The following is a 26,079-nucleotide window of genomic DNA, read 5'->3' on the forward strand; positions in this document are numbered from 1 at the left end:
CAAAAGGAGGAAATCCTCCCCAAGAAAAAACCTTATTTCTGGCAATTTGATTTTCAAGACAATTCTTAAATTCCAGAATTACTGTATGGTTTGAGATTGATCTGTCAGCACCCTGGCTTCTCATTGTAGTATCAGTTTTCAGTCTAGCTGTTTACTTCTGTCCTGTGTTGAGAAGCCTCTTTTCCTTTCCCAGTTAGTTGACGCTTTTTTTAGTGACAGCTTCTGGTTTTGATAGACCAGCTTGTTTACGAGATGTGAGAATAGCATCTTTTCATCTGATAACATGCAGTAGGTAATCTTATAGACCTGTTACTTGTCTAATAACCTGTAGCTAACAGGTGTCTTTAATTTAAGATGTTTTCCTTTTAACTTTCCTGTTATAGTCCATATAAATCCTGTTTGAAAAATCAAATCAGAATTCATTATGCAACAAACTGAACTAAGCTAATCCTAGTCACTGTTCATTGGTAGGACTTCACGGGCAAAACCCCAAGTGTAACCAGTTCAATAGTTAATACAGCTTTTTCATATGCACTGTTTTACACTGCCATCCTTGTGGATGGCAGGCAGTCGTCTTCTGGTTTTGATCTCTGACCTAATGACAGTGGTACCTAATAAAAAGTAAAAATCATTAAAATAAATATTCAGTGTTCAGTGAGTGATCTTTCATAAAAAAAGATTAATGATGCAGTATTACATGACATGGCTAATTGTTAAAAAAAAAAAAAAAACAGTACCTGATGGTGTGCTGACTCCTGTCTTTACTGACTGGAGTATATCATACAAATTGGGATAATAAGTTATGACCCACATATGAAGTGATGATTTCAAATCTGTGGAGAATGTACTCCAGTGGTATGGTAAATTATGTGCTGTCAATATAGCTGGACTGTTTGGTGGGCTGAATCCTTTTGAATGTTAGATGTGGAATATAAAGAAATGTTAGACAGAAGGAATGCAGGGGGTACTTACAGAATGAGACTCCTACCTGCATAGCTTACACTCAGGAGGGTGTTGGGATAACAGATTTAAAACAACAATAACACCACACACAGAAAACTTCCACACGCTCACCCACCCACCCAAAAAACTCAACCAAACAAAAATACCCCCCAAAATCCCCAAACCGTGTGTGCAATCTACAGTTGTGATATGGTTAAAGGGGCTACTGCAGTCTGTGGATACAGAAGTAGGCAAATACACGTAACATAAGTACTTGATGCTGTAGTGAAAAAAGGCAAAATAAGCAGTATCTAGAAGTTGAAGTCTAGCAAATCAAAACAAGAGATGAGATGCATTGATTTGATGGTAAATGAGATTAATTCCTGAAACAAACTACCAGTATAAGGGGTAGGTTCCCTGTCAGGTGCTTTCAAATAAAGTCTTTCTATTAATTTGAGCACCTGAGGGTGGGAATTACTAATTCTGCTGAAGAATAATAAGTAATTTGGATGGAATTATTTGAAACATATTTTGCATAAACTCAGAGTAAAAATTGGCATTGAGCATGGCGCTATCTCTGATTTTCTGCTACCAGTTGGAACAAATTGAATTTAGAAAGTCGTGGTTATTTCCTTTAAATGCCCCCCTGCTAAGAGATTTAAAGTTTCATGCAGCTTTGGCGTGCCAGGGACCACATATGATTGACACCATTAATCAAAGATCATGCTACTAATACACACGAAACATAACACAGTAGAGAGAACTCAATTAAAACTTTTGTCCCTCCAATTTAAAAGATCAGCCATGTGGGAGCTAAGTATCTCGGCCTTGCTTGTTTTGCTTGAGACCAGTCTTAATAAATGGCCTTGTTTTGCCTCTGCAGTGCAATTTAGATGCTTATAAATCAGCAGTCATGCTTTGCCACAATTACACATGTAAACTCCTGCATCTTTGTTTCAGAGCTTTGTCTAGAAAGTTTTAATGGATGTAGATAAATGCTGAAGGAAATGTAAAAATTGGAAATAATAAAAATAATTGGGTAGGGGAAATGCTGAAAGAAGTGCTTTACTAAGCTTTACTTTATAAATACAGGAATTTAGAACTAAACAAAATTAAATTTAGTAGTTCAATTATAGGGCCTCCCTCTTATCATTCATTTTGAATTTTGTTTGTTTCCCCGACCGTATATTGCAAGCTTTATCCTTCTCCCTGGGCACCTTTATATCAAGGCTATAGTGAAGACATTATTCAAGACTGTAAATTTTTGACGGCTTACACTTAGGGTACTGAAACTGCTTAATAAAAGACAACATTGAAAGGATTAAGAGGAGGAAACTTCTGATTGGAAAGGCCCTCTCTTTTGTAGAAAGTGGCTGCTTAAAGAAGAAAAAAACTGCCAACGCTTTGATTACTACATTTCAACTGCCTGAAAAGATGTTTCATTTCTGACTTGCCTCAGAATTGGAGTGGTGGGTGTGAAGTAGTGATGTAGGAAGCTGCTGGGCAGTGTGACAGCTCACAGCAATGTTAAAGGTAGCCTTAAAGTCACTATATTCATGCACAAATAAGGCATGTAGGAACAGGAGTTGATGCCTCTATTTTCAGGGAGGATTGTTGTTGTCTCATTAAATTGCTGACTGAGAACCAATTCAGCATGTAACACTGAGGGCGTATTTGGCATCACTTATAAGACTAAATCTTTTTCCTTAAGTCTTATGGCAATAAAATACTTGCAGTAGTTAACTCCTTGATACTGTCAAGTGTGGAGGATGTATACTGTTCTCTTCAAAAGGTGTTAATACTCTGTTGTTCCTTTTCTGGGACTAAACAGCTGTGCAGGTTTTAATGCTGTTTTACTATGAAGGCCTGAAATGATTCTTCTGCAGGATATGTATCTTGTGAAGACTAAAATAGGGAATTTAACAATATGTTGTGGTACCTTCTGTTGAAATTTTTTTTAAGTATGAAGCAAAAATAACTGGGTTTTTTGTTGTTTGGTTTTTTTTTTTCCCCCCAAGTATTCCTGACAGCATTTATTGTGCTCTTACCACTTCTGAACCTGTGTTGTTGTTGGCAGAGGTTTGCTACTAATCTTTCTCTGTGATTGCAGACAGTTAGTGTCTTCTGGACTGGTGCTGCAGGACTGGGTGTATGTGAAGCACAAGCCTGAGCTCTCCAATACACCTTTATCACCTCGATTAGTGCTTTAAACCTGTGGTTTGCTAACGGCAGCATTTCTGATTCTACTGCATCCATATGCCCATCCCTTAAGAACTTTGGTATTTTATCTGTTTACAATAGGGGAAATGTTTTGTGTTTCAGATAGAAAATGTTATGGTTCACAACATATACTTCCTCATTATACCCTCAGTGTTTTTGTCCTTTGCCATTTGTTGCATTTGGTGATATTGTCTTCTAAAGTGATGTTATCTTCTGTTTTGCTGTTGACTAATTTCTTCACTCTGTTACACTTTTTTTTCTGTTGGTACATGTTTTGCTCTGACATACTTATCTTGTACATCTTCATTAGTTGTCATTTAAAATGTGTTGCTTCTTGATAATTTCTATGCTTTTGCTATTTTTTTAGTTTATAAAAGCAATGTTTTCTTTTTAGCCAATGGTTTTCTTTGCCTGGACGTTCTTCCCTATGTTAATTTTTTTTTTTCCGTGTTTGAGTCTGTGAATTGCTTCCATGCAACTTGGTCTTTATTTTTACTGGTTCTATACATAACCTGGTCCTTCTAAAAGTATTTTTGTGTTGTTTCATTCTTCAGTGCATTAAGAATCAATTTCAGATACTTTGCAGCTTTTTGTTTTCTGTAGTATCAGGTGTTTTTTCTTTCATCTAGTGACAACTAATTCTAATTCCCAGTCTACAGTTAGTACAGTTTTAATATTTCTTACACTGTGATTAAGAGCTATTTTCATTTTTTATACATCTCCCGCAAATCTTGTGTATGTTTTACTGATGACTGCTTTAGAATAATATGAGGTTGTGCTTATCTGAGCCTATGAATCTTTCACCAAGTTGCTGGCACCTACAAAAAGCTATTCCCTCCCTCCTCCCACTTGTATCTCCACTGTCTTTTAAGAGTCAAAATTCTTATCTCCTCCCTCCACACACACTGATCTCTGTTATTTTTCCAATATTTTGATGAAACCTTTCATAGGGATCAGAATTTTCAGTTGTTAATATTTTTTAAAAAAATCCCTTTTATGGGGTAAATTTTTATTATTAATATTTTTCATTTTTGATGATGCTTTCCTTTATTCTTATATTCTTTCCATTATAATTGCTGTTTTGTTTTAATGTGGCCAGAAATCCATTGTGATAATTCTGTTCTTTGCCACTTTGAAGACTTGCGGTGTAGTTTTCTCCCCATAATGCCTCGTTTAGTCATATTATTTGTTTTTGAAGTCTTTACATCCATTTGGCCCTGGTAATGTATCTGCTAGATGCAGTACCTTTCCCTTAAGTGACTTGATTCTTGTGATCCTCAAAGTGAGTATTCTGACCAGATAGTGCTGTGCATCATGTTGCAGGGGTTAACCATGGTGCTTGGTGTATTATCATGTTGCTTGATAAATTGGGGGGGGGGGGGGGGGGTTAACTTGGAAAGCAACTTTGTCTTGTTTTGACTAGAACTGAAGTGTACTTTCGTTTAATAAACAAAACTTGTGATTCAGTTGTTTGCTCCACCAGATAATTATGCCACAAGTAGTGAGAATGCCAGGATGGTTTTGGAGATTACAGTAGTTGAGTAATGCCCCAAGTTTATGTGAGAGATTTTTTTCTTCCAGGTAGAAAAAAAAAAGTAAGTGTGCTTAAATATCTTAGGATCATTCTTTTCCATGCTGCCACGCTACTTATCTGGCTTATATGTAAAAAAAAATTGCATTAAATATAATTAGCTGAAGTGAGTTTTTATTTGCAAAAATAATGTAATATTGTGTATGTCTCTGTCTTCAATACAGAGAACAGACCCACAGCTCCTTGCTCAGTTCTACTATGCTGATGAGGAACTAAATCAAGTAGCAGCTGAATTGGACAGTTTGGATGGAAGAAAAGACCCACAGAGATGTACGCTGTTAGTCAACCAGTTTCGCTCTTGTCAGGTAATCAAAATGTCACCTTCCTGATTTCATTGACATTTTTGTGTACATTAAATGTATTACATTATTATTTATTGTATTAGTTTTTATTGTCAAATCCCTTTATAATGAATCCTTGGTAGATATATGCCTTTCCTTAGTTTAAAGGGTATATTTTTGAAAACACTATCTGAAAATTAAATCTACATCTCATTTAAGAGTGTTGATGCTTTTCCTTAAATAAGAACATACATTAAAAACTTTTTCCTTTGTATAAAATAAGCATACAGAGCTTACTAGAACATGAGAAATATTTCAAAATTTCAGGCAGTATAAAGTAGCCCTGTCTTTTGTATCTGCTCAGCTTACATACCTCATGAATCTGATAGCTTTTCATTAGCAAATGAACTATGTGAAGACAGCTGGTAGCTGTGCTGATTTTTTGGAAAGAATATTATCTGCTTCATCTTGAAGATGAGAGGAACTACTGAGGAACCAAGCAAAAGAGGGTTTTTATCTGTAAATTATTTCAAAAGTATGTATCTGTCTTTAAGTTCCTGTTGTATAATATAGTTCACCTAAAAAAAGATTCCTGGGAGTATTTGCTGAAACTGTGGCTGTACTTTGAGTGAGACTTGAAGGGAAAAGAACCAGAGACTGCAAAGACCAATTCAGCTAAGTTTAGCTCTCTAACTTAGATGGTTTTGTGATTTGATTTATGAAGAAAAACAGTTCAGATACTGAAAAACAATTGAGAAAATAAAACTTTCCCTGTCATGCTGTATGCCATTCTACACCAAGTTTTTCAGTAAGAAAATTCAAATTTTTAGAAGTAGAAACTACTTCTGTGGTGCACTTCGTACTTGCATGAATGCTTTGATCTTTCTTCTCCCAGTCACACCCGAGAAAAATACTTTAAATTGAAGTAGGTTCAAGTCCAGAATACACCATGCCAGAGGTGGTAGGAGGATTTCTGTATGAAAAGTAAGCTCTTGCTGTCAACTCAGGAGAATTGTAAGTGGAAAGACCATAGTAATAAAGATTCATTTACATCTCCACCAAGTAAAAAATGGCAGTTAAGTGGAAAGGATGTGTTTTGATTCACCCCTTGCTAGAATTTCTTACTGTTACTACTAATAAAATCTACCGAACTTCATTATGTGGAAGGATTCATCACTAATCAAGTTAAGATGAGTTTGAAGAGCAGTGCCCTGATCGTTGTAGCAAATGTTCACAGTAAGTTAGCTGAGTCTGTTGAAAAGAAAAGTCAGGTACTATGTGCTTGCTTGCAAGAAAATGAAATTTTAACAGTGCAGTTTTTTTGAAGAGTGCTTACAGAGAAAGAGTAAATGTATTGTTATGTCAGAAACAATGTTAATACTTCTGTCTACTTTGAGTATCTTCAGTTTCCTACTGTACTGTCCCTAAAGAAAAATGTGGAGTTTAAGGGGTTACCAAACTGGAAACTAAGTTTAGTAACAGTCAAAATTCAGTCACTTGGAGGGGGAAAAAAAATAGGGGTGAGAGTTATCTTGAAAGGTCACTGACTTTAGTCTTCTGTGTGATGGATCCTAGGTGTACCTAAATCACTCTTCACAAATATTTGTCTGACTTGTTCTTATAAACCTCCCATAATGGACATTCCACAAACTCTTCTAGGCAATTCTTTCCAGACTTTTTGTTTTAGGCAAGGTTTTCTGATAATAAGGGTGGATGAACTATATCATGGTGCAAGATAATCTCCTTGTTTGTTGTTTTATCCCTGGAGATGACAATTTATTCCCTGTTTCTCTGCAGGTGCACAGGCTTTCCAATCTGTTTCTTGTAGGATAGGTAGACCCAAGGAGCTGTTCTGTTAAAAACAGTAGCTTCTCTGAATGTTTCACCCGTAAGAATGCAAGAAATGCAGACTCCGATAGCTCCTTGGTCAGTTAGCTTGGCTTGTTATATAGTGACTCACCACCTTGTGACTCTTAACACCTGATGCCTGGTAATTTCTTCTTTTCATTTGTCAAACAGATTGCTGTTAGTGAAACAATCTGTTGCTAGAGCTGAAAGAAAAGATGGAGATGGTTTTATTTTTTCATGTAGCTATTTTTGTAATTTCTAATTTTCACAGTTCTGCAGAATAGGTCAGAAAATCATCAAATGTCATGTCAAAAATGGCTTTGCTAATTAGGACTTATATTATTTTGTAGCACTTTGTGTAAAAGCAATGGTTTTGTTTTTTCCTTCTAAGAATTTGTCGTGTAAATGCCAAACAAGAGAAGGAGCAGTGTTTTAGTAGGGATTCAGAATGTAGGTATTTGCTAATCAAATATTGCATGGTAAGCGGAAAAATAGGTTTTAGCCTAAGGTATGGTGGAGTTTGAGGAAGGTGAAGATACAACAGACAGCCCTGGAGTCAAAATGGTTGTAATGGAAGGTTTTGCATGTGAAAGTAGGATAGCAGCTACATTGTGCAATATCTCTGTGATATCTGCAACAACAATCACACAATTCTGAGACCTTTCTTTTAGATATGTACTCATTCTGACTCTTAAAGCAGTGCTTTTGAAAAGGGACTTGTGACCACAGAACATAGTTAACCAGACTCCCAGTCTTTGCATTATTTTTTTCCCTTTTTTGTCCTTGTTTTTCCATGTATTACGTTTTCCAGATTATTCCCATTTTTTACCTCCATGAAGTTTACAGAGGCATAGTCTTTCTATTGGGTTTTAGTGTTTTGTAGGGACAAAGATTTCTAAAATCCCTTGTCCTTCTGCTTTTTTATCTGGTTTTGAAATTAATTAATTGTTCCTGGGCTGTTTATTTTCAGATGATTTACTGTTAGTGTCCGCTTGATTAACAGATGATGTTTTGAAATTTTATTTTGTTTTATTAACTAGAGAAATGTCTTTAAATTAGTGTGATTCTTCTGAAAGACCAAAAAGTCTTACAAACTGTGATTCTTTTTAGAGAGGTTATATTCTGTTGGATCTTAACCATATCTGAAGAGTTAAGTTTTATATTTTTGTCTATATTTTCAACTTTTGGTACTATTGTTAAAGAGCTCCAAGTTTACTATAGTGTGTGAACAGATTCAGACAAAACATAAGGACTCTAACTAAAGATGTAATGCTTTATAGTGGACTTACTTAATTTTTTCTATCTTAACAAAACTGGCAGTATTAGTCAAGGCAAGTTGAGGGTATGGTGCATTTTGGTGTTCCCATGGATGTGCAGAGAACTTCAGTCTTCAAGACTGTTGACGCTTCCTTAGTAAAGAACTGCAACTCTGAATGTTGTCTTATACTGTTTTGCCTTAGTAGTATTTGACGATAAAAATCACACTTTTTACAATAAATTAACTTTTCAAAACTTCTGAAGATCTTGCAACTTGAATTTCAAATGCTGTGAGTTAACTGTATAGCATAATGCTGAGTAGCATATATCTATGAGTAAAAATCAAGGTAATGGTTTTCAAAGCTTCACTTTTCATTTTCACATTAATGTGATATAACACTTTTTTCCAGTTATGGTAGCCCATTATAAAAATGACGTCCCTCATTTGGCTTCGGTGTTTCCATGTCAGTGGTGGAATATTATGAGAACATAACATATCTATTCATACAGTGCCTTACATTTATTGTGTGGTTAATACCTATCCAACAGAATAAAACACTTCACTACTGGTTTCTGTTAAAATTAACAATAAGGTAAGCATGCAGAGATGGATGATGAAATGCTATGTAGGTTTTTCTTAAATGGGGTAGGTAGGATGTCATTCTTTGGTTTGTTGAAATTGACTGACAGTAATAGAAGGAAAGTACTTCCCCGCCCCCCTCCCCCCCCCCCCTTAAGAAAAACATGTTTGCATCAGTGAATCTTGAGTAATATGCAGTGCTGGTTCATCTGAGGTTTTTTTTTTCCCTGCAACACAAATAATTCATTGAAGTATCTTTATATTAGTGGTACATAGTAAGGTGTCCTTTTCTATGCTGCTCCCAACATCACATGGTATTGAATTTCATAAGAAGTAATTGTACTTTGTGTATACTTCTCAATTAATCACTCATGCATTTGCAATCATTCTTTAATTAATTTCCCTTGATCTTTGCTATTTTCACATTGATTAGTATGTTGTTACTTGAGCTGATAAACTGGTTTAAAACAATTTCTCACCTATTTAAATGGAATAAGGTTTATTGTTACCTATTACAGAACTTCACTGGTTTTGTTTAAGAGTAAAAGGTAAAAAAAAAAACCCTTTGTTTCTAACCCAGAGATCTTGTTAGTACTTGATAGGTAAATGCTGAGCCTATGTATAATTACTTTACATCGTGAAAATATTTTCAGGATCACAGTACTTGCTTGCTGTTTCAGTATGCTGAGAATTATTTCTCTGTGTACAGTAGCAAGGTCTCAGAATAGTGTATGAGTCAGTTCCTCAGCATGGTTTTATCAGAATTATTCCTTGAACTGCAGATTGTGTCTCAGCAATGTGTAATTTGATCTGCTGAAGTACTCCAGGAAGAATTCGCCCCGTCAGGGCACTGACCTGAAGCAAACTGTAGACTTGCCCAGCTGTGTTAGCCCTTACACTGTACTACAGAATAGTAAAATGGGTAGTTTATAATATTTGTGAAACACGACTGTTTCTGGCTCACTGGTAGGAGTGATTGATGCTGCGTTGACTGGTAGCATGTTATACTGACTCTTCACTCTTTTCCTGCTACTTGCCTGCTTGGGAAGCACCACTTAAATTACTGCAATTGGCAGGGGAGGTTTTTCAAGGTGGCTATCAGCAGTTTCAGTTTGCTGTAACGTTAGGCTTTAAAATGTAGCCTTTAGTGGGCTGCTTCATGCATAGGTCACTCTTCTGTATAGTGGGTGAGAACCGGAACCTCATTATCTGTGACAGTATAAGTTAATGTTGCTGAGGAATCAGAGCCCTTAGACAAAGCTGAAGTATATTTCAGTGTTGTGGTGTTATCACTTGTCTGTCTCAATTTCAGTAGCAATATAAAATACGTGCTGAATGTTATCAAAAATGCTGTGTTTCAACCAGATTTATCTCCATATTTCTTCTAGCTCAATTTAACAGCTGAAAGCGTCACTATGAAATGCGTTGAGATTCAAGTGTCAATGAAAACAAAGCTTTGCCCTTATTGTAAAGGCATATGTGTTAGAGTGGTTTGAACCTACAGGCTGAAAGAGCTTACTGTAGACTGTGGAAAGAGGGTAAAAATGGGCTATGGGAAACAACAAGTAAAGGGTGAAATGCTGCCGGGAGCCCATCTGGGGAATCTCCTTTGTCACTGAGTGGCATGCTAAAATCATAGAATCCTAGAATGGTTTGGGTTGGAAGGGACCTTAAAGATCATGTAGTTCCAACCCCCCTGCCATGGGCAGGGACACCTTCCACTAGACCAGGTTGCTCAAAGCCCCATCCAACCTGGCCTTGAACACTTCCAGGGAGGAGGCATCCACAACTTCTCTGGGCAATTTGTTCCAGTGTCTCACCACCTTCCCAGTAAATAATTTCTTCCTAATATCTAATCTAAATCTACCCTCTTTCAGTTTAAAGCCATTACCCCTCGTCTTACCACTACACTCCCTGTTAAAGAGTCCCTCCCCATCTTTCCTGTAGACCCCCTTTAGGTACCGGAAGGTCTCCCTGGAGCCTTCTCTTCTCCAGGCTGAACAACCCCAACTCTCTCAGCCTTTCCTCATAGGAGAGGTGCTCCAGCCCCCTGATCATCTTCATGGCCCTCCTGGATCTGCTTGAACAGGTCCAGGTGTGTCTTATTTTGGGGGCTCCAGAGCTGAATGTGGTACTCCAGGTGGGGTCTCATGAGAATGGAGTAGAAGGGAAGAATTATCTCCCTTGACCTGCTGGCCATGCTTTTGATGCAGCTCAGGATGTGATTGGCTTTCTGGGCTGCGAGTGCACATTGCCAACTCATATTCAGTTTTTCATCCACCAATACCCCCAAGTCCTCCTCAGGGCTGCTCACCCAGCCTGTACTGATATTGGGGATTTCCCTGACCCATGTGCAGGACCTTGCACGGCCTTGTTGAATCAAAATCAAAATTTTAATTAGAAAAAAAAAATCTTCATCTTTGAAATATGCTTTTTGCATTTTTTAAAAGCTTGAAAACATTATTTGCTTTCTGAAGCTGGAGATGAATGGATAAGACAAGTCTAAAAGTGGGGGAAGCTCTTCATCTGATACTCTTCAGTGTCTTGTTGAAGAAGTAATGATATTTGATAATGGGTCACTTTAGGAGGTGGTTACCAATTTCAGCCTGATACAGGGAAACCAGTCCAGTTGCCTTTTATCTCAGCTTGCACCATATACATGGGCAGATTTCTACCTTGCTTTTTTCTTTAATTAAAAAACAAACAAACAAAAACCCAAAACCACACCAACACCACCACTACACACAATGGTGGAGTTGTTGCAGGGTTTGCAAAATGCCTAGTAAAATTTCCCAAGTGGAGGAGAATCATGACTGAGCTGCAGTGAACTCTGTCATAGAGCATGCATGGATTTCTCTGTAGTGGGAAATGGAAAGGATCTTCAAAGTGTGACTTTTGATTTTTTAAAAATATATATATGTGTGTATATATATATATATAAAAAAAAATAAATAAAAGTTGGAGTAGCATGGAATGACAACACAGGTGGCAATCAGTAATGCACAAGGGTGAAACTGAAGCTAGATTGACAACTTGCTAAATAATGAAAAGTGAACTTATCTTTGTATACAAAATAAAATTAATTTTTTATCGGTGAAAAAAGGGATGTGATTATATTATATTAAATAGTGCATGCTGGGGAAGCCATAGGTTGTTATTGAAGGGACTGTGATGTGAGGTTATACTGCACCATCTGCTCACAATGACCACATTCATTGCATGCAGACTCCTATGGAAAAACACTCTTTGGTGGAAGATGAGGTAGTCATCCATTTAAAACATGAGGCGATAACAGGAGAGGAATATTAATATTTCATCTGTATTTCAATTAGAATAGTATTTTTTTTGGTCCAGATGTCACAAGTTTTGTTCAAATTAAAAAAATATGGTATTTCCTTCTTTGTGAAAGAGAACCTGCCTATAGAATAGAAGGCTCTTAATTTCTGAGCTTATGAAGTTTTCTAACATTCTATTTAAAAAGATAAGATGATGTTTCATTTCTTAGTGCATGATTATCTGCCCTAGATCATACTTTTTATATTAAGAAAAATTGACATCTTGGCATCTTGATTGAATATTGACATAGTGGACCTGAGACATGCTGGTGTAATTCCCAGAGCATTTGAAGGCTAAATGAGGACAGTGGAGCCAGGTCATTTTAAAAATGACTTTTCTCGGCATTTGTGAAGTATGAGACTATACCAGATCCAGTTCTGTAGGAATTAATGTAATGTGACATGTCTGACTATCAGGGGCTTTATAGTTCTTCCACATTCTTCAACAGTGCCATCAGAGGATTGCTGTCAGCTCTGCTATATTTCTCCTTTTTAGTTTTTTTTTTTTTACTGTTGCAAAGAAGAATAAATTCTAGTATCAGCCACTCAATTGTTTATGTAGTCTCATGACTTAAATATGCTGCAATTTGCCTTCTTTCCTCCATATGCATGTGGTAGCACCATGTTAGCAAGATTAACAATACATGCAAATTATTTATTTGGTGATGTTTCCGTACTTGGGGATTAAGTCTGGTTTCCTCTGTTAGAAGCTTTTTCGCTTAATCATATAAGAAAAAAACCCTTTCTTTCATTTAATTTTCCTTTAGTGCTGGGGAAGTATGATAAGACAGACAAGAAGGCACATTGTTTCTTTAAAGACAGTTCTTAGCAGTGGAATTTAATTTCCATTGTGACCTTAACATACTTAAAAGTTAAAATAAACGCTGGCTTTTTCTATATGAAATAATTCATAAATCATTAACTATTTCATCTATTTTCAAGATATATAACACCAATACTGTAACACTGTGTATATATATATTTCAAATAGGAATAATGGATTATTATGAAGAATATTTTGTGGAATATTGTGCAACCTTGTTTTTTCTTGTGTGAGGTTGTCGTAAGTAAATTTTCGTTAAACAAAAGGAAGCCTTTAGATGTTTATCTACATGTATATCTACATCTATGTATATTATGAATTGGGTGCAACAAGGACTTCTACAGATTCAAAGGAGGGATTACAAAATATTTTGGAGTTTGGGAGAATGGATTAATTTCAGACTGCCCTATTGTTACTGTTAGTGTATAATTTAACAATAAACTACTAATTAAATGGCTGGAGTTCAAGGTGATGGGAAGAAAATAAACTGTTACCCATTAGGGTAGCTTGTTCAGTCATTGTAACTTTATAATTAGGCAGAGAGAAGGAGCAGCTTACATAGTTCACTCATAACTCCAACTTATTAAAAAATACAGACTTTTAGACAGAAATTTAAAAAGTTACTAATTTTTGAAAGAATTATGTGTATTAGCAAGTTAGTATTGCTTCAAAGAAGTTTGAAATGGTTGATAGGAAACCAGCTTGTGATAAGGAAAAGTTTGATGTTGGAGAGCAGGCATCATATGGTAGGCTTTGCTACTACATGCCTTTGCACTACTTGCACACATAAAAACTTTCCATTTTAAAAGCTTTGGGAAATAAATACTTGTGTGAAATGAATTATGCAAAAAGTATGCTGTGTTGTTTAAGATTGCTTACCTTTTTGCTTATACCATCTACTCTTTCCTGCTGGATTTCCAGTTTTTACAGAGTAGTGTTATTTTTTCAACACTCTTAAAAGTAGTGTTGAGATGAACAACAGCCGTATTACCGCAAGTACGTGGTTCTTCCCACTGCAGAGCAAATAAAGCTAACTTCTTTTATATGCTGATACTGCTCCTTGTTCCATAGTTCAGAAAAAAGCCCAGAATTTAATTTTAAAAATGTAGTCCTCTTGATACTACCATATGATGTACACAATATAAACTCTTGGTTTTGCCCTGAGAATACATTTTCAGTTCTCAAGGTTTCTGTGCATGAAGATTACTTAAGCACATACCAAGCAACAGATATTTGTATTCTTTGATTTCTCAGTTGCCCCAGGGTAGCTGCAACTACTGCTAAAGTTGTTGTTCCACTTATACTGCTCATAATGAAACAGCGTAGTAGATCATGTAGAAGCGTAAGTGATCATCTTTAGGCTGCAAAGCTTGTTGAATTGATTTGAGCAACTGAGGCACTGAGATAAACTGTCTTATTGACGTAAGCTTTTGTAATTTTTGCTTTAGAATTGTTCTGATACTGTAAGAAGGGTTTTTTCATTTTTTCACATTTTTTCTTTTTTTGCCTTTTTTTGGTTAGGTCTGATGTAGTCTCAAACAAGGGTGAATTCTAGCAGACTTGCAGAGTCATGTCTACTTTTGACTTGTGTGATAACTGGGATTAAAAAATACTTTCCATTTTCACACATTCCTACAAACCTCTGGCCTCAGTGTCAGCCCTGTTTGTTGTTTGTACTATTGTCCTCCATAGGGATTTTGCAAATTTGACTGGAAAATAATTTAACCGTGTAGTTGAAATGTGAAAAGTTCTCTCTGTATGTCTAATTAACATATTTGTGGTTGTCTGGCTTATTCTGCAATGCAAATAAGAGTCTAAAAGTACCTCATTTTATAATTGAGAAAAGAAAATTTTGAGCGCATTCCTCAACAAGGAAAGCAGTGTTATCTTCATGTAAATTTTTAGAACATCCTTTAATCACTCATTTAAAATATACAGGTAGTAGAAAGGATCCTAGGCCTGAACTCTCTGTGTTAGAATAGAGGTCTCCAAAGATTTGGGCTCTGCAGTTTTCAGTTGAACTTTTGTTGGATATAACTTTTTATTGGTGGTATACTACCACGTTGGCCTTTCTTTGTCTTTTGTCTACAGCTGCAGAACTTTAATGTAACTCTCTTGATAACTCTGTATTCCGTGAAGTCAGATTTTCCATTGTTTTTTAATGCAAAGTGTGTTCTTTCTCTCCTAGCAGGTAAAGGCTTTTAAATCTACCAGTGCCATGGCTTAACACTGCCAGGTTTTATAACTGTATTAATAGAAATGCATAGAGTGATTTCAGAAGAAAATATTAATGTAAATTTGAGTGGTTTTGGTCAGAGTCCTGTGATAACTTTAGCAGCTGTGCATGTGGTATGTCCAGTCTTCGATTCAAGCAAGCCCTTGGGCACTTGGTAGAAATGTTATAAACATTTTAGTTTCAGTAAATCTCTTAGCTTTATTGCTTGGATATGTGGTTGAGTATGGGCAAACAAGATAAATAAACTTTGATTTTATAAAAAAATCTGCACAAACATGTATTTCTGTGTTATCACACATTTCCTTAGGCATAATTCCATGGTTCATTGGCAGTGCCAATTTAAAGGTTTTCTATTTCAAATTTACACTCTTTTTGTTCCTATCCCAGCACTTCAGCATGGCACCACCTCAAAGCACATCTTCCCATTAGCTTAAACTGATTAGAGACTATGCTGCCATCAAAAGAGGTAGCCTTCTCTGTCCTTCCTTCCTTCCTGCACCAGTCAGTGTGCTCCAGGAACCTGTCTCATGTTCCAGCAGTGAGTGAACAGCCGTGGAGTGGGTGGGATCACCTGGAACCCTGGTTCTAGAGGAGGCTTTGGTGGGGTCACACTCTCAGCCAAATAGTCATGTTGATCCACTGTGTGTGTGGATGTACAATGGCACGAAAGTGTTGACATGCAACTGGAGGAGTGTCTGCAGACAGAAGTAGAGAAAGAACGGTGCGTGTGTAGATCCTTATCCATAGCCAGTTTAAATAAGCTGTGGTCAGCTTTAGACCTCTAGGAAACCACATCTTCAGCTGTACCAATGCACATATTTGCAGAGTCATTCTGTGAACTTTTAACAGCAAAATGACCTGGCTTACTGTGGATCAGTGCACTGAAACTATCCACATATGCCCTCTGTAAAAGTAAGCAGAGAGTGCTGGCGAGACAGCCTGGAGATAGGTACAAAAGCTGCAAAGTAGGTGAGATAAGGGGCTGAATTCTCAAGTTGGCCTTGCTGCCTAATGCTTACACTGCAAAATGGCCTTACAATGTTTGCCTGTCTTTGATGAAAAGTGGCTTTCTATTTCAGGTGGAAAAGAAACTTATCTGAAGGTGTCTCCTGTTACCTGATAAGTTTAAGGGGTATGAGAATAAGGAATCTCTAGTAAAAAAAAATGCACCCTTTTGTTCTGTGCTTTATCTGAATTGTATCCATGCTGATGTGAAAGCAATTTTTAAAAAGAAAGTCAGCATTAATGAGCATCCCTTGACGAAGAAGGTATCTGTAAAGAGCTGTTAAATAACTCATAGGACAATGCTGGTGTCATAGTGGATTGGCAGTGAGATATCTAAGAAATACTAATTGTATTCATTAACATTCTTGACAAGAGCAAACTGGGAGTATGTACCATAATCACTGTGAACAATGAGGCAGTTCAGAGGTGCGGCGTTTTCATGTTTGATTGCATCTGTCCATCGAAGAACATTTTCATGTAGAATTAGGCAGAAATAGATCTCATTAAAGGAGACAAGTTAGGCTAAAGCTGTAAGAAACTCCCGGCTGGATTCTGAAACCTAATGATTGGTTAGAAGTTTGCAAGAATCTATTCCTGATGTTATTTTGTTAATTGATATAAAGGTTAAAGAGTGGGGATTGAGCCAGGAGTACTATTAGCTGAAGTAATGGCCAAGTCTCTCTAGCCTGCGTAATTTGCAACCCTTGAGAAATTATATTAGTTATGTTAGTGATGGTCAATGAAGGAGACAGCAGGCTAATTACTGAGGTTGAGGGAAGAAGTTGACTGAAAGAAGCCTTCATGTTCCTGAAGTTTAGATACTGTAGTAGACAAAAACATTTTTTAACAGTGGAGGAAAGAAGTAGGAACCAAAAGCAGATCCTCTCCAGCCCATTCAGTTATATCGGAACGCTTGGGCATTACTCATTGATCTGTAGGGAGGAGCGAATCATGCTAGTTTTCTGAATTACACCTGTTTGTGAGGCTTTTTCTAAAATATAGCAGAGCTGGTGGGCTCTAGAGAAATTCTCATAAGGTGTATATTTAAGAGTCTGGATGCAGATGTAGGAAAGCCAGGAATTTGTGCCAGAAGGACTGAGGAGTTGGCTGGTGGGAGAGCGAGCCAAGCCTTGTTCAAAGAAAATTGTCTCTTTTATACAATCTTTTCCAATTTAATTTAAGTGGGGACAGTGCCAGTTTAGAAAAGAAAGTGAAACTGAAAAGCATTTTTTAAGTGATGATGTCAAGATTAACTTTAAATTCCAGACAATGCACATTTCTGCAGTATTATTTCTGTGATAATATAGCTTGTAATTCTTTTTCCTATACAGTTTCATCTCCAGTTCAGTTGTTTTATAATTGATTACAACATTTGTAATTTTGTTACCCCTAGCAACGATTACTTGTGTGAGTTGCGTTGCTCCAACAGATGTTGTCTTCTCTGTGCTGCCTGACTTCAAACAGTTACTGTCAGGTACCTGTTTGCTCTTTGGGTATGCAACTGAATGAAAGCTTTTAACATTTCTTTTGAAAGTCTGTGGGCTTTTCAACCGTTTCATATGTTTTTACTGTACTTCAAAGCACTGTGAATGTAGAACATAAACTTGAGTACAATTGTGCTAAATATGCTAAATAGCCTCTAAGTATCAGAAGAGTTGATTTTTCTTCTGCTGGACTCAGGCTACGAATGCAGATTTTAAAGAAATGTTACGTGATCAGTGGAATGATATAGCTAGGTAGAAAACAAATGTGCAGCAATAAATGTTCTAATTAGTAAATAAAATAATTGTGTGTTTTACAATCTTGTCTGTTTAACAGCTTTTGTTCATCATTGTTGGGAAACTTTTGGTCACTTGTATTATTTTTCACTATAGAATTATTAGAATGATGGCTAGAAAATATAAAATGCTTGACCATAAGTTGGACCATCAGTACAACTCTATCAACTAAGAAGAATTTTATTTCCTTTCTGCGTTTTGGATTCATATTTGATCTTATGTAGGGAGTGATTAATACTGTAAGATATTTTTTCTTTGAAAAAAGGATTTTAATAGTGCATACTACTGTAGTTTTAAATTGTAGTTTCCCGTGTTAACAAGCTTTTTCTTGTGTTTCCACTTGCTTATATGGATCAAATATGTCATTCGGAGAAACTGTCTGTTATCTAAGACTGTGGGCAGAGTGGATTGAAAATGCTGTGCACTGCAGGTCAGGGAATTAATTTGCAGTGAAGAACCGTTGGGAAGAAAACTGGCTTCACGCCAGCTCAGCACTGAATGTGTTGGGGATGCAGGATGCTTTCACTCTGCAGTAGGGGAAAGCAAAGCAAAGGTGGCAGTAAGTCATGGTTACATTGCCTCCGTTCTGCTCATGGCCTCAGCTGTGGAGCAGCTTTAGAGCGATACGAAGAAGGTGGTGCCAGCTCTGTGCCAGGCTGAAATTCTTTGTGCTTGGGAAATCTTGAATTACATTTTAGGGCAGTTTTGGGATCACTGTACCATGGTAGGAAGGCAGTTGCCTGGTACTGGTGGAGGAGAAAGCCCATTTTATGTTTATTGCAGCAGATACCCATGTTCAAAGTGAATGTCTCTCATTCTTCTGTTGCTATGAAACTATGTAAAAGGGGACGTTAGTATATCAGGTTACTTACTGGATTATTTTCAAATGTCTTTTAACACAAGACAAACATTTTTAGAGTCTTTGTAGAAAAGGCTTAAGTATCTTACACTGCTATAAGAGCATGTCTGTATCCATGATATTTATCTAGTATATTTTGATTCACTGTGGTCAAAGTTCTTAAGTTATCTCTTACTGATAAAGGGAGGCTTGGCTGAAAGGCTCTGTACTGAGAACAGTCTGTCAGTACAAGTTTGGGTATACTTCATTTCAGTAGAGACAGTCATGTCCAATATTAGTTACTGGCTTTTTGGTGTGGAGGAGTAAAACATATGTTTTGGTTTGGTTTTTTTTCTTACGGTAGCATCAGGAGTACTTAGATTTTAGAGGTCTGAAAATGCTCTTTTCTGCAGAGAGGATGATGCCCTGTAACGATGCTGTACTTAATGTAGTCTCTCAAGTTGGTCTTAAACAGCCCTTCTGTAAATGGGGATTCTTTTTTATTTACTGAGAGCTATATTTGGGTGGGTAGTAAGAAGAGGGAAATGAGTTCCTTGATTAGGTCTTTGTGTTAGAGACAGAGATGCTCAGAACAGATGTAAGTTAAATTTAAATGTAATTTGTCCAAAGACTGCACACTGGCTTAGTGAAAAAAGTCATTTTAGCCAATAAATAAATGCTACATCTTTGTTAAAGAACCATTTTTATTGGAAGCTGTGCTCAAGTATCTGTGACCTCTTTTGTTTGAAAATTGGTGTGCCAGCATTCACCACTTCATACGTAATAATTGCTCCACTCGGGGAGATGTAGTTATTTAGTGTATGCATAATAAATTTTGAATGTATGCAGGAGGTAAGATCAAAATTTCATTAATAAACCTGTAATGTTTGGAATGTTTAGTGCCTTCGTGAGGGTACACTAGCAAGACAGTTCAGGAAGAGAAGCTTTGACATTGCAGTTCAACACAAACTGCAACAATCGTTGCTGGGCTGGGGCGATAGAGCATTTAAATTGCTAGAGATCCAAGTTGCCTTTAATTCACAATGAATTTTGGTACTGCTCTACAGTGGGATAGGTTAAACTAGAAGCTACTGCCCAAAGTTCAAACATAGAAAAATCCTAAGTTGCTTTTAGAAAGCGGAGCATCTAGAAGTTGGCAGTGAAGTAGTCAAATAGCTGATCAGGTGAAAAAGAGACACTGAAAAGCACAGCCTTTGGGATCTATGCAAGGTAGGCTGGAGTGAAAGCAGTGGAACTTGTTGCTGTTTGGGGAGAGACTTTGGATCTCTGATGGGTGAAACAGCCATCTGTAGAGATCTGACTGGGTTCTGAAGCCAGGACTTTTGGGTGTCCTTTGAAATCCTGTTACCTCAAAGAGTATGTCATCTTATTATTGGTTTCTTCTGTTAATGAACCTGAATAAAAAAACCTGAATACTAGCTAATTGCTTTAATTACAACAAAATCTTCCTTTATGTTTGGCCTTAATTTGTGTTCATCAGTTGCTTCTGTTTGTCATAAATGTGATGCGAAGGTGGTCTGCAACTTAACATCAAGCCAGAAAAAGAAATGAAAAATGTGAAGGATATATTTAAACAAAGAGGCTGAAATACTGTCTATTAAGCTCATGGTGGTATTATCACAGACTGTTACTTTGGCTAGATGTTACTGATAATTCAAAAAATGGGTATTAAAGAGGTACTGAACAATATGGGAAGTTACTTTCTCTGAAGAAATCTTGCAAAAGACCTCAGGAAGGTCATGTTAAATTTAATAGCTTGGAAGAGCAGCATAGATTTTATCAAGGACATGTACGAAAGGGTAGATAAGTCTGCCTTTTGTTGATCTAAATATATGTTTTAGAACATAAGTAAGACGAAGTTATTGGCTTTTCTTTTTGTACCTATTCTGACAGCTAATGCAGCAGTTGCTGTTAGCTTTATGCTCTGATTATTGAGTATATGGCCAATTACTGCTGGGCCAAAAATAAACCAACTTTTTGTCCTCTACTGTGGCTAACTACATACATTGTCTCACTACCACTCATTATCTTTCCTATCAAAATAAAATATAAGTGCTCTTTGTTACGTGAAACACTGAGCTCTGTTTTCCAGGAAATGAGGAACTTGGAGTAAATCCCAAAGCAGCATCTCTGCAGCGGCTGCCTGTTGTGCTGCTGGAGAGCCTAAACAGAGCAGCTGAAACAAAACTGTGTTCATCCTGGTATGCAAATGAACCAAAAGATAACAGATAAAGCCACCAAAGGATACATTAAAGTCCAGAGGCTTTTATGGAGAAAGATGGATCTAGAGAAAGATTTACTACTTTAATTCCAACTAATTGATTTTTGTTGCTTAAATTGGAGCAAAACCTCAATGTTACTATGTATCTGAACCCATTCGTTCTTAGCTTACAAAGCAGAATACTGTAATTAACTAAATTGAATGTTTCTTGAAGCTCTCTTAAAGAAAAGACTAATTTGCTTACAATGCATTGGATAGTCTGTCTAAATTGGCTGGCATCCTTCCAGCTTCAAAGCAGCTGAGATTTGAAATCATTATTGGAGCAAGTATTCCAGATTTCCTATTTAGGTTACTCTGCTCAGGGTGTCATAAGAAGAAGGAATGGAAAAGGGAAGGAAAGTGATGGAGAATTGGAATTTTTTCTGTAGTAGGATAAAATAAACCCTGTAGAAAATCAGAATTTGGGAAATTGCACATCTTGAAACAGCAAAAACAATTTACCCTGTAGAAATCTTTCAGTATTTATACACTAAATGGCGAAGTTCCATCAACTATTCTTTCCTTAGTTTTGCAGTATCACTACTAGAGTATGCAGGAAAAGATGCTCATCTTTTTAATTGTTTTTTTCACTTAGCTTTTTGACAGAATGACCAGCTTCCTATGTGAAGCCAGGTAGCTCTTCACAAACTAGTCCAGAGATTGAGCTATTGTGATTTATCTCCATTGAGAAGTTTATATTAAAATTCTAATTACTTACGGTTTAACTTACTAGTACTGCACAAGTAACAAATAACTGTTTGGTTTTTTGTTTTTTTTTTTTTAACTGCCTCAGGAAGTTCAGCATACATGGAGATGCGTTGGTAGATCTTGGGTGCTCAGGAGTAGAAGCATCTAGAGATTATAGGAATATTGAAGAAATGAGGAAGAATAGTAGATGTCATTTAGGTGGTAAACAAATGATATACTGAAAAATTACTATTGTACTTGCTTTGTAAAAAGTTTAATTATCTTTATGTCCTGTTGCCTTCGGTTGCAATATTTGATTTAGGTGCATTAAGGTACAAAATTTCATGATACTTAATAATTATCTCCTGAGATGATTTAGACAGAATCTTAGTACTTTTTTACAGGTATGATGATTAGAAAAACAGAACAAAAATACAGATCAGTTGCTTGGCCAGGTATGAGTCCTATCACTTTACTCTATTTGCATAAAACTTTCTTTGCTATATTAGGAATTTTGAGTATGTATGTAGGTGATTATAAAAGGGGAATTTGATCTGTTTTGCAGATGCTGTAAAATAAGATTGCATTTGAAAAATAATGCATTAAAGTAAAAAAATAATTAGGGAGGAAAGCTCTTCAATATGGGTCTCATCCTGATCTGTGTAGCTTTTTAGAAAAAAAAGCAAGAGACTGAAAATTGCATTTTCCCATATTCAAGTTTGGTGGCAAGTAAAATAAATTGGAATATCATGTCCTAAACTAAAATGGAATTGGATTATTTAAAATCTGATACAGTCAGATTCAAATATAATTCTTCTCAGAGTTCCCTGCCTTAATATCTCTTTGTATTTCCTGCAGCTTTTGTAAAATTTAACTGGTAGGATTACTTTTTAGCACTGTATCTCTCTGGTGCTAAAAGATCTTTGCAAACTTTTATTAATTGCCTGAAAACAAGAATCTGGCTTTTTCATCCTAATGTGCCAACCTCTATTGGTCTGGTGATAAAGTGGGAACTACAGGCAAAGCACCTGGTCTCAAAATAGATGAGTAATAACTGATTTAAAAAACATCATGTGTGACTTGTGCTCTTCTACAATTTAAATGCTTTAATCTTCAGTTTCATTCTTTGATCTGTAACTTTGGGTAGGAACTAAGTGGTTTAGAAGTTGATTTCCTTATGGGACCTACTTTCAAAATGTTTTGGTTCCCCAGCCACATCTAGCTAAATAATGATGAGAGGAGTACACTCAATACCAGGAATTAAGAAATGGAAGGAAGGAAAACAGGAAATTTGCTATTAGTCTGCTTTTTCTCACCCTAAAGTGTCATACTAATTTGCCCATGATTCCTTGTTTATCTCCCATTTTATCCTGGAGAGGGGAGGTGATGGCAGTCTAGCTTGTTCTTCAGCCAGTGGTTCAGAGTGGCAGTGCCGAAACAGGCTACGGGCATCTTTGCTCTGTTCTGTCTTCTTCCAGGATTTGAACTTAAGTTCCCCTTGCAGTTACACTAGGGAATATTGTGAGGTTGGGTTTTCCCTCAATTTCTACGATGGGCATCCCTTTGGATTCCTAGGGATCCAAGTGCCCCACTAATCCTGGCAGTATGTTATACCCAGCAGAGTGAGGGGTGTGTCTGTAAAATTAAGTATTTTATATGTTGGTGAATCTAGCTTTGTTTTCTTGGCTCTTCTCATACCTGCTGGCCACGGTCTGTGTTGTGATGCCACGGAGGAGCGACAGAGCGTTTGGTTTTCAGATTTGTTTCTAGAGAAGATGGTTGAATATTTTGTGTGCCAATGTGTTTTAAATGTACGGGGTGTTGTTTGTTTAACAATTTATTGAAATGAAATGTGTTACCTCATGACAGACTTGCAAAACATACATTTATGTAAAAATGTTTTAATTGTTAACACATAAAGTACCTTATACCAATGTGTAATAAATATTGCCAATGGTTTATTTATTTTGGATAAAACCAACTGTGATTATGGCATTAATGTTAAGACTATTTTGTGGCAACAGCAGTTACAGCAGTCTGCACTGAAATGACAGAAAATGTGTAATTTTTTTTGTACCTTAAGTAGGTTTTGTCTTTCTCAGCGGGGAACATACTAAAGGGGCAGGTTTCTTCAAAATTCCTCTTTCCTCTTATTTTTTAAATGCAGAGGAAATTAAAATGGAAAAGTGTAGACTTAAAGCAATTCTGTCTGTTAAACAGTTCCATACAGACAGATTTGTTTTTATTTGAAAAATATTTTAAATAGAACATGAATTCTTTAAGTAGTGGAAAAAGCATGAGACAGACAAAACATCTTTAGTGAAAGCACTTAGCCTTTTTCATGCTCTGAATCTACCTTTATTATGTTAATCAAATTCCATGCAGTTCCCAGCAGGCGTATGTGGAAATTATCTTTTCCAATAAATGAATACAGATTATTTACTGTGTATCAAGAAGCTGGTTATAGGTCTTTGATCTTTGTCCTGGTGCAGACGTAGATCAGAGCAGTTAAGACTCTCTAACTTGTGCAGTGTCCCCTTACCCTCCTGGATGGCCGAGGGGTGAGATGGCAGGCAGGTGTGCCAGCCGTTGCCCACTGGGCACTCAAGTAGGGAAACTACTTGCTTTAGATTCCCAGGATGAGTTTAAGTCTGTTCAACCCCAATGGTCCCTATATAACTCAATTTCTAATGTCTCCAGGGTACTTGTGTCAGGCATTCTTTTTGGGAAGAATGAAGAGCATATCATTGGGGCTGGTAAGAGGAAATGAGAAATCCAATTTACTTGTACTTCTAGTTTATTTACTGATATTTTACAGATAGCTGGAGGTAAAGAGCTCTTTAAATCATGCCTCCTGATGGGAAGTCCCACTAAGGTAGTCAAAGTTAAGTGCAGTGGATCTGAGAAACAGTCTCTTGGAAAACTAGAAGTGAAGTTTGCCACTCTTCTTTCTATGCAATATTCTCCTCTTTGTTTTCTGTGTGTGGGATGACTGGAAGAGTTAAATACTGCATTTTCTATTTTATTTAATTAGTTGGTGCCTCACTAATAAATTCTGTTAAAAGTTAGAAAAAAATTTGTGGGATTTCTGTGGGAATAGTATATATCCTATCCTATATTTTGCTTCAGGATAATGTTTTAAACATCATAAATCAAATCATGGATGAATGCATTCCACATGAACGGGCCAACCGAGACTTTTGTGTTAAGTTTCCAGAGGAAATACGCCATGACAACCTTGCAGGACAGCTTTGGTTTGGAGCAGAAGTAAGTCTCTCATATTTCTGTTACTTGGGGTTAATGGACAGTTTTTTGTGGCATAAAGCCAGAAGTTTAAAGTACCTCTTGAGACTTTTCTGAAAATAGTACGTATAATTACAGAGTAAAGTAAACATCTGTGAGAAATTGCTCTGGATGCTCAGTGGAAGGGGATTCTTTAACTATGGTTCTGGTGTTCGCTGGGCTAACAGCATAGCGGTTTATTTTGCTAATTGTCTGTTGTTATTGTGACCATCTCTTAAAAACTATTCTTTTGTGAGTTAGCATCTGATTAACATTCTTGATTTTTTTTTTTTTTTTCCATCCTGATGGGCTATCTCGCATCTCATGCTTTGAAAAACCTTAGAAACAAATAAAGATATATATGTATATATATGGGAATTTTATCAGGATAAAAGTTTATCTCCAACAAATATAAGTGCATGCTGTCACTTTGTTTTAATGGCTATATTATGCTATAACTCATATTAAACATACATAACTTTGAGCTGACATTTGTTGCATGTAAGTTGTTTCATGTGTATGCTAAAAATACAATGATTTCTGTGCAAAACACTGAAGTCCACTTCTCTTCTCTTACCTGGTTTCTCTCAAAGACCTGCTTCTACAGCAACCTGTAGGAACAAAGGATTTTTGTAGTGAATAAGCTTTAATTATTTTAACTAAGGGAATCCTGAAGTGTCAGAAAAAAGCATGTGATATGTAAGATACTTATTCATTAGTCCTGATGCCTGTTGGCTTAAAAAAAAGTCATTGTGGCATCTTCAATGATAAACTTAGTTTCTTTAGGTCTGCTGGCCTGAGGGTGACTTTAAGCACTGGATTTGTTGAGACTAGAGGGGGGAGTACTCTAGACATCCCACCCCACAACAGCACATTGTGTTGTTGTTTTCAGCTTTGCCTCTCCTGTATTTGAAGCAATCCTTTGGCTCTTGTTATTATCCATTCTTCTTTCTACCAGTTTCTCCTTTCTTTTTAAAGTGCACGCTATGCATCAGTAGTTCCTATCTTGTTCCGTCCAATATCATAGAATCATCATAGAACCATAGAATGGTTTGGGTTGGAAGGGGCCTTAAAAGATCATGTAGTTCCAACCCC

At 36.6% G+C, this 26,079-nt stretch overlaps 1 protein-coding gene across 5 annotated transcripts in view; it reads left to right on the forward strand.

The window, feature by feature from the left end:
- ZFYVE28 (zinc finger FYVE-type containing 28) overlaps positions 1 to 26,079 on the forward strand; it is a 165,568-nt gene that overhangs the window by 78,536 nt on the left and 60,953 nt on the right. For all 5 annotated transcript variants that reach the window (XM_052780659.1, XM_052780660.1, XM_052780661.1 and 2 more), the window contains exons 2-3: positions 4,918 to 5,058; positions 24,832 to 24,969. In XM_052780659.1, coding sequence (XP_052636619.1) covers positions 4,918 to 5,058; positions 24,832 to 24,969 — 279 coding nt within the window. The remainder of the gene's footprint in view (positions 1 to 4,917; positions 5,059 to 24,831; positions 24,970 to 26,079) is intronic.

This window comes from Harpia harpyja, chromosome 2 (genome assembly GCF_026419915.1).
Source record: "Harpia harpyja isolate bHarHar1 chromosome 2, bHarHar1 primary haplotype, whole genome shotgun sequence".
Lineage (NCBI taxonomy): Eukaryota > Metazoa > Chordata > Aves > Accipitriformes > Accipitridae > Harpia > Harpia harpyja.